The sequence below is a fragment of the Pyrus communis genome, chromosome 12 (assembly GCF_963583255.1).
Source record: "Pyrus communis chromosome 12, drPyrComm1.1, whole genome shotgun sequence".
NCBI classification, from domain to species: Eukaryota; Viridiplantae; Streptophyta; class Magnoliopsida; order Rosales; family Rosaceae; genus Pyrus; species Pyrus communis.
In genome coordinates, this window is record NC_084814.1 from 7,281,617 (window position 1) to 7,290,840 (window position 9,224).

The window sequence follows — 9,224 nt, forward strand, 5'->3', positions numbered from 1 at the left end:
ATCCTGCACCTGCACTACATTGTCATTCAATCTCTCAACAAAGCTAGCCTGCTCGTTTTTGCTTTATTTTCAGCTTGCCATCTCACACATGGGCAATTTTCACTGACCAAATTGAGGCGTCATAAAACTGAGAATCTGGTGCATTATTAACTGGTTTCTTCCCAACCATAAGACCATAAGGGATGTAATTCAAATACAACTTTTCACATGTTAATATGTACAATGATCTAATCTGAGTGAAAACATTATTAAAGACAAATCGGGACGGAGGAGTAGATCACACCTCAAAGTTACACTTTTAACAGTTTCAGGATTTGAGCAGAAGAGAAGCTTACAATGTAAAACCAGGTCAAGCTGTGAAATGTCGGCCTATTTTGATTCATTTGGTGAACTTAAATCGCAACAGAGGGTGCTTGAAATGTAAACCTTGGGTGTTGATGATTGCCTTCATATGTAACAACCAACATGTTAGGATCCTCCAAGCATCGTTCGACATGCTTTCGTGCAGGACATCCTCGCACACAGCTGCATTTGTAATAACTCCTTTGAAACCAAAAGCATGATTGAACAGACATATCAGCTAAACCCTTGGCAATGGTTAAGCATAACATTCAGATTTTGTACTTAGTTGGTGATAAAACATCGAATCTATGCTTTACTAGCAGGACAATGACAACATATGCACGCATACATGATACAATTAAACAAATATATACACATCAAATAATCTGAACACTGAGATTGGAAACCGGTGCAGCTTCATGGTTAGTGGTTAACTTGTATGCAATTTAGAAGACTTTTCGAAATCTATATGGAAATGAAAATAATAACATAGAAATACCTAGGATATGGAGACCCTTTGATAGGCTTCTGCCCATACTTCCTCCAAGAATAGTCATCAGGAGGTATATCAGCTAGCTTATTGCTTACGGCCGGAACTCGTATTCTTCTCTTTATTCTCAGTTTCCTGTGAGGAGACGAACAAACATAAGAGATTAAAAACCTTTAGCAAGCAACAAGAAAAAAGCAAACAAAAAAACCAATTATAAAATTGTGTAACAAACAACAAAAAGCAGCAACGTATAGGATTGTATTTTAATTGGGACTGAAATACCTTCTCTTTGAGCAATGACATCCACCGGTAGAGGCTAAACATCTTGTACTGGCTTCTTCACACTTCTTTTTAGAAGAAAACATAGAGCCGCTATCTTGAGAAGCAAAGAGTTCAGACGAAGAATAGTGAATCATCCGCGTCTGCGTGTTGATGCTACTTCCGTCCATACTAATCAAAGAAGTACTAGGCTTCTGTGAGAATTGGTTCAAACCCATGATCAAATTATTAGGAAGAACCACACTGGTTTCACAGTGGCCTTGTTGCAATGCCAGGCTCGGTTTTCGCTCTCTAACCATGCTAAAGCCATTACTTCGGAACACATTTGCAGCTGCATGATCACTCTGATGAGTATTACTAAACAACTGTCTAAACCCTGAGCTAGGCTGATGGGATTCCAACAGTTCAACCTGGTTTATGCCACGGGATTCGGGCAGTGGACCCCTTCTGATCCTCTTCTGATTTGATAAGATTGATCCATCAAGGAGAGTAAGCAGTTTGCGGAATTCATTTACTGCATCTTGAGCAACCAGGCTTACTTCTTGAGCACTTCTCTTATGCTTTTTCTCAGAGATGGAACCAAAGAGGCGATGGGCATGCTTCAAACTGCTTTGAGCAACCTCATGAATTCTGAAATCCAACCCTGGGTTCATTGAAAGACAGACACCTGATTCCCTTTCCATGATTCAATTGCAGATTAATATTCATGCAAATTATGCAATTGCAACCTCAATATTCCGGCACATCAATGTGACTGTGATAAGGGTAAAGGCAATGTGGCAGAAACCACCCAATGTAGTGTGATGCTTTAGTGGATAAAATATTCATCATCCACTTCATCGGATCTTTGGTTATATGTTGAAATAAACAAGAGCTTGCTGCCCAGATAGTCAATGGTGCCTTAAGTTTCACAACCCACTAAGGCACTAACCAACACAATATCTGACATATCTTACATTGATTGAGAGAGAGAGAGAGAGAGAGAGAGAGAGAGAGAGAGAGAGAGAGAGAGAGAGAGAGAGAGAGAGAGAGAGAGAGAGCGAAGTACAGGGAAGAATAATAAATTGCATGCTTCATCTATTTAAAAACCATAAATCTCAATAAGATGTTGAAAAATGTACATACTAATACTTTATATGACGTCCTCACAATGATGACGTGTTAATCATAAATGGGGGAATAAGTAAGTTCACACATGAAAGAAAACAATCATTTTTCAAGTATAAGATCAAAACTTAATGTAGCTTAAAGTATCGTCTTTTCAAAATCTAAAATTGACTAACAAAATAAAATGTTGTTTAATCCATTTTCATTATCTGGTGGCTAGAAAAAAAATTAGGAAAATGATTTTCTCACTTTTTTTCTTCCTTATGTAGTCTTCGCACTCCTATTTATTTCTTTCACTTGATTCTTCTTTGATTAATTCAACTCAAAAGCAAAAATAAACATAAGTATGCAAGGAAACAAAATAAGTGATTGAAAATCAGGAAACAAATTAAGTAATCAAAACTCACTCCTCAAAAAGTACATGAAGGAAACTGAAGTTCGAACTTATTCTAAAATCTTACGCTACCCTCTCCGCCCCTTGTAACCACAAAGGCTTCAATTCTTTTCACACTCTCTCCCCTCGTTTATCAGTCCTTAATTCCAAACAAAATTAATCAACAAAAAGTATCTGGAGGAAAACTATTACGAAGTTTGGTTTCAAAATTTGCATATGAATTCAATGTTATTATCTCATAATTTGCATTTGTGAATTGTGGGGCATGTAGCAAAGAAGACGACGAATAAGGATTCGATGACTTGAGTGAAGAGTTTGGTTTTATGTAGCATGAAGCATGCTTGCTCCCAAAGGGTGGCAACTAGTCGCTTTGCCTCCACTCATCACTTTACTGCATCGTTTATTAATTTCACAGGATTCTGTATTGTCAAAGTTCAGGGATTTTTTTCATATACATATTCGTTGGATTGACTGCACATTCAATCATTCATTACCTTGATGCATCTCCTACACTTGAGCATAGTAAAATTTTCGCTAATTATTGTATCCGTAGAACTCATTTGGTTGGGCTAAAGCTTCGGCCGAGTATGCAACTACGAATTCGACCAACTTGAAAGCTCAAACAAAACAATCGCAAAATCAAAGCGAACAAAAGCTGCACAAACATGTTTCATAAGTCTACATCTAAGTTCTTTTCTTCCAAAATCTGTTCATTGCATCGTCAATTGTGCGGCCTAATGTGCTCCTGAAGAATCAGAAAATCCCGTCTCTTCATAGGGAAAACAATTGCACTAGAAACCTTCTTTGGCTCTTGTAAGCGCATCAATCACGAGAAAAAACAATAAATGACAACAAATTCTGAATCATTATTTTTGAATTTCTGCGTGAACACTTATCGTGTTACCAATACTAATAATAAGATCAGTACATGAATCAGAAAGTAAATAAATGATTCTAAAGCCTGAATACGCTTATATGCAGCTAATGGTACAAATAGATATCATACTTCCACAATCTCTGTCATTCCCAACTTAAGCTTCTCATAAATTTCTTTTCCTCCGCGGAACATAGCTGAGTCGTGAACGTTTGTTTTTGACAGGAGTACACCAGCTCTGATAATCAGCCACCTTGCCTCTTAGCTTTTTGTACTCTCTTGATCTTAAAACTGTCTCCATAATGTTAATATCTTCACGAATTTCGTGTCTGGAAAGAGATGCCAGACCAGGAAGAATGTCCCTCTGAAAATCTTTCATTCTCCTCCCCCTTCTCAACTTAATGCCAAATTCCTTACTGTCATTGTAATTCACCTCAGAAGGCTTTAATGACACGCAATAGTCATCTTCAGTGCTCTCTATTAGATTTAGTGTGAGTAACTCATAAGAATCAGAAGAACACTGCGGTTGTTCACTCTCCTTCGTTTCCATCTTATTTGCACCTCCTACTTCGTAAGTGCAATCATGACAACATGATGAACTCTCCAATGAGATTCCGACAAGTGCTTCAGCTGCTCTGATCAAAACATCCAGTTCAGCTGAATCCCCTCCCTTGTTGAGGTCTTTGTGTTTTAATTCACTGCTGTCAGAAGATCTTCGGTCCTGCTCACCCATTAAGGTTTCTGAAACTTGAGACTCTACATGTGTTCCTGAAAACTGATCAACAGAAAAGGGATTTGAGTTTCCATATTCAATTTCAGACTGCATAGTCTTTACACTTCTGGAATCATCTTCGCCAATGCAGCATGGTTTACATGAAGCAGAAGATATATTGCCATGTCCATCTGGATCAACTTTTCGACAATGATCAGTATATGAAAATACAGGGTCTTCTACTTTGTTGTTCTCGTAATTTACTTGTCTAGCAGAAGTGCACGAACTACTTCGACTGTTTAGGAGCTTCATGATGAACCCATTGTTTCCATTACTGGGGTCATTACTGTGGAAACCAACTGCTTCCTGGAGGTCTATCTTCGATCTAGGCACAGCCTCCAAGCTTACATTGCCCATTCCACTTATGCTCGATCCATCAACTTTGAAGTTTCCAGCATTGTATTTTTGAAACCCTTCAGAAGTTTCAATTGAGCCATTATTATTTAGTTTTTTCCCAGTTTCGTAACAATGAGGGCCCTCCTCTACCTTGCTAACTAATCCGCGTAAATGTGAAGAGCTAGCTGTTGAAAAATGGGCTACTGTATGATCATTTGAGAGACAAGATGAATCATCATTCTGAATTTTGTTAAGGTCCAGTAGCCCTGTTTCATATGAACCGAAATGCTGCCTCCTGGTGGATGAATTGTTAATTGCAATGCCACCAGAACGCTTTTCTAATCCTGAAAAAAGAGACCAACACAAATTCTAAAATGTACACAAGACTGAACTTTCAGAAACAACTCAATGCCACGTAAATAGTTGTGCACGGAATAACTGAACCCATACCTTGATTGAAAGGATTCCACTCGCTGCCATCTAAATGAGGGTTACTCTCAGCAGCATGAAAGAATAGATTTTTCTTCACACTACTCGAGATGATCAGATCAAAGAGGACAGAAACTTCTGAATTGTCTGTGCCCCTGGCGCTTGTTATTGGAGCAGTACTGCTGAAAGAAGGTGACTGTTCCAAGCCCTCATTTGATGTCCTTTCAATCGGTTCTTCTAAATCAATCATGTGTTGCGAGCAGGAATGAGTTTCTAAATCAAACCAAATCCTCTTAGTACCTCCCTCTTTCCTATTGTCCTCTTGAATGCTCAGGGATAGCTTCAGCTCCGCTGGATCTGCGACATTATCACAACAAAGAGATCACCTAAGTTCCAGAGTTACTTTCAAGTGATACCTTGTATGATTATCCTTCGGGAGATTCTTACCAATATAGCTAATGCATTGATCTGTGTGAAGTTTAAGCTCAGGATTCCTCGGCTGAATCTTATCATCTACACCCTTGCACCGTTCTAACAAGTTCTGAAATATAGATTGTGTAAAGCAAACTTCAAAGACAAGCACCAAATCACCACACTAACACCATAAATAACAAGTAATATAAAATGAAACTAGGTTAGTTATCAACCCATCTCTAAAGACTAGATACTTTATTTATCTCTGCCTCAGGATAGATCTTGACCAAATTAGTTGATAAGTTTGTTACAAAGGCACGACCAAATTTCGGTCCATATATTCTGCCTTAGACCTACTGCTATCAGTCTGAAAATACCACATACACTGCAACGAAACAAACAAGGGCCAAGTGGGAGCACAAACTGTGGCTGCTTCCACTCCCCTTTATCATAAAACCACACTTACCATACGTTCGTCTCTTCCATAATTTCTCCGAGGTAAAAGATTCAACTCAGCACCAGCTATGCTATAATTGTATCTACCAAACTCCATCCTGCCAAGGTTCTGCATCAGTGTCTTCTGTATCCTATATAGATGATGGAGTTCATGAACCTGGAGGGAAATCAGTAGCGAAAATTAAATAGAGTGGAATCTATTTTTTTTTGCATTTTTCCCCATTTGCATCTTAAACACGTGTAAGGCAAATTCAGTGCAGCCTACTTTGAGTAAACCCAAAATTTCCAATCCGCCAAAAGTAAGCAGCAAAAGTTTCACATATGCAATTGATACAAATGTTGTTTTTTTTTCAAGCCTTACATAACATCAATCAACAACAAGGTTTTCCCAATGCAAATTATTTTATACGATAGCCAATCATACACAAACACAAGATCTGTTCCATGACTCAACTTTTATCCTGTGATTTAGAGTATCCTAATACCTGTTTTTTAAACATAATCTCCTGGCTGAGCATAGTCTTCCTCACAACATCGTCTAGAGAACCAGCGTATGCTTGCATTGAATTCAGATCAAGATCTCCCCGCATCAACATTTTTTCTGTTTCTGAAATTACATCAAATCAGATTTTACATCTTTGAATCTTTGAACATAACAGTATTTATAACCAATTTCCACAACGTACTTCATGCCTAGTCCGTACAAAACTCTGTTTGACTAATTGCAAGTAATAAGAAGTGGTTTCTACACTGGCAACCAAAACGTTGTTCTTTGCCGTTTGAAGGAAGAGTTTGCAAAATATCTGTTGTATTCTCTCACTTGCTATTTTGCTATGATCTCACCCCCACCGACTTTTTCTAGCAATAATCTATTCTCCACTACCTATCCTTCCCTCTCCTCTCCTCTCCTGTACTCTCCTCTCCTCAATAGTTTGACCAACACTAATTATTGCAATTAAAAATTATGTCACCGTAACCAATCCAAACGCAACTAATTATGATTGCACTAATTATAATTAATGGCTAAATTGCCAGCTGCACAGTGATTGACAAATAAGTTTTAAAATGTAAAACAAAAGGAAGGGTGCATAAACATCCATTGGAGCCGAGTAACCAATTAATGAGACCTCTATCATCCTAATTGCAACTGTCGTAACCTGTCTAATTCTCTTCTACGCTTGTGTGGAATTCGTTCCGCACAAAGACACAAAGTTTACGAAAGTATCACTCTCGATGAGACAATAACCTAAGTTGTGAGACAAGTTAATATGATGTTCTTTTTTTCATTTCTGGTATTTGGGGAAATCTAGGAAATGGTTTTGTGAATAATTACTAACATGGGCCATGGAAGTTGTTTTGCAACCAAACTACTTCAAAGTAAAGGTAGTATTACTATTAATGCATCAAACTGTTAGTTTCCTGTAATTAAAAAGAAAACCCAAAAGGTCATTACTTTTACACAACACATTCATTCAACACCCAACCACTGCAAAATAATTCAAGCAACAGAAATCCCATGTCGCAAATCGTCTATCTATGACAACCGAAATTCCAAAAAATACATCTTCCTGCACAATTTGGAAATGTAGAGAAAGAGAGAGAGAGAGAGAGTACCAAGGTGAAGAAATATCTGCTTCTGCTTCTTCTTCTCCTTCACTAAATTCTCATTTTCTCCAACATATCCAAGGGACTGTAATCCAGAACCAATGCTGCCTGCCAATGATTCAACTTGTGAAGAGGGGGGAGGGGGGGGGGGAGAGAGGAGAGAGAGAGAAGCGCAGGAAGGGCGCGTACGGGATCACGTATCAGTTATTCCCACAACCCAAATCATCCTCTCCCTTCTCTTCTCTCTCTCTCGGTCGTTGGGATTCCTTTCTTCTCTCTCTTGTTTTTCTCTTTTAAGGCTGTCACTTGTCAGAAGAGCTTCTGATGGGAAAGTTTCAACGGCAAAAGTTATTGATTACACTAGTGCATCTTCCTCCTTACTTGTTTTACCTTCTTATCCCTCGTACTATCTCCCAGATTACACTTTTCTCCTTGCTTCATAATGGAATTTTCTATTTTATATATTATATTTAGACCATCTCCAACTCTGGCCTAAAACCTAAAAATATTTAACTCAGAAAATTTAGATTTTAGCTCAGAAACAGTTTTTCTGCTCGAACTCTTCTGGCCTAAAATTTTAGCTCGGAATTATTAAAGAATGAACTTAGGCTAATGTTTTTCTTGAATTAACTTTTTTAAAAATAAAAAAAAAATTATGTAGACTATCGTAATTTAATTTTATGAATATTTTAATTTAAAAATATTTAAATTCCAATAAATATTGAAAAATCATTAAATCGACACATTTTAATTTTATTGAAGACATCTATTCTACATCAAAGTGTGGAATAATAAGTATAATAATTATTGAAGACATCTAGATTAATAGAAACAATAATTAATACAAACGACAATTAATAAACCACATAAATTTAATACAATCGAAAATTCATAAATGACATAAACTTAATAATGATATCCATCATCTTGATTTGGTGATTGAGTTCGTGGTGGACTTGGGGTATACTCTTGAGATGAATTATCTTCTTGAAACATACTCCTTATGACATCCCTTTGCTTACCACGTAAGTAATTCTTCCTCTCTAGAGTGTATTTGTTGAGGTCCTCCATCATCAAATTTATTTCGAACCTTTCTTGCTCCCTATCCCCTTCTTCCTTCATTTGCAAATGCATTCAGACTGCTTCTTTTTGGCGAGCACTATGGGTTTCGCTCAATTTTGCAATTCCGGTAGCAATGGGTCCACTCATCAGATCTTGGGACTTCCCTTTTCTCTTTGCTCCCTTTTGCTTATCTCTTCCCAGAGGCCTTGCAAAAGAAAAAGTTGGGGGTAATTTGTTCGACACCTTCATTCACACCTTCATTGAAATCATTTGGGGGCGGGGCTTCACTATGAAATAATCTTCCCCATTGTTGGTCTGCATCGGTTCCCCACCTCGAACAATTCTTGAGGACTTCCAAGCATGATTCAACTTAAAAACTTGATTTTTTTGGTGTAGTTCTTGTCTTGTAAATTGCCATTGCTTTGTCACCCTATGCATCACATACGTAAAAACAATTAGTTGAAAAATACTATTACATACATTGCAAATAAAATATCAACAAAGAAACTCACAATTTCCGAGAAGCTTCTTCCACTATGCATGTCAACCGTGGCTCTCTCCAAGCTTCTCTTCCATAAACTGCATGCTTCGTTGATAATCTTCCACCAATCATAAACACCACCAGCTTCCCTTCGACCGGCATTAGAGTTTTCATGGAACTTAT

At 37.7% G+C, this 9,224-nt stretch overlaps 2 protein-coding genes across 2 annotated transcripts; both read right to left on the reverse strand.

Annotated features, from left to right (window-relative positions):
* Positions 1-265: 265 nt before the first annotated feature.
* Positions 266-1,794, reverse strand: LOC137709934 (probable WRKY transcription factor 21). The gene is made up of 3 exons (XM_068448916.1): positions 1,115-1,794; positions 842-967; positions 266-543 (listed from the first exon to the last, which is right to left on the reverse strand). Exons 1-3 carry the CDS (start codon positions 1,792-1,794, stop codon positions 393-395), a joined length of 957 nt encoding a protein of 318 aa, XP_068305017.1. The 3' UTR covers positions 266-392.
* A 1,481-nt stretch (positions 1,795-3,275) lies between these two features.
* On the reverse strand, positions 3,276-7,650 carry LOC137711238 (uncharacterized). The gene is made up of 6 exons (XM_068450466.1): positions 7,508-7,650; positions 6,379-6,500; positions 5,904-6,050; positions 5,471-5,564; positions 5,045-5,380; positions 3,276-4,938 (listed from the first exon to the last, which is right to left on the reverse strand). The coding sequence occupies exons 2-6, from the start codon at positions 6,487-6,489 to the stop codon at positions 3,653-3,655; spliced, it is 1,974 nt and encodes a 657-aa protein (XP_068306567.1). The 5' UTR covers positions 6,490-6,500; positions 7,508-7,650; the 3' UTR covers positions 3,276-3,652.
* Positions 7,651-9,224: the final 1,574 nt, after the last annotated feature.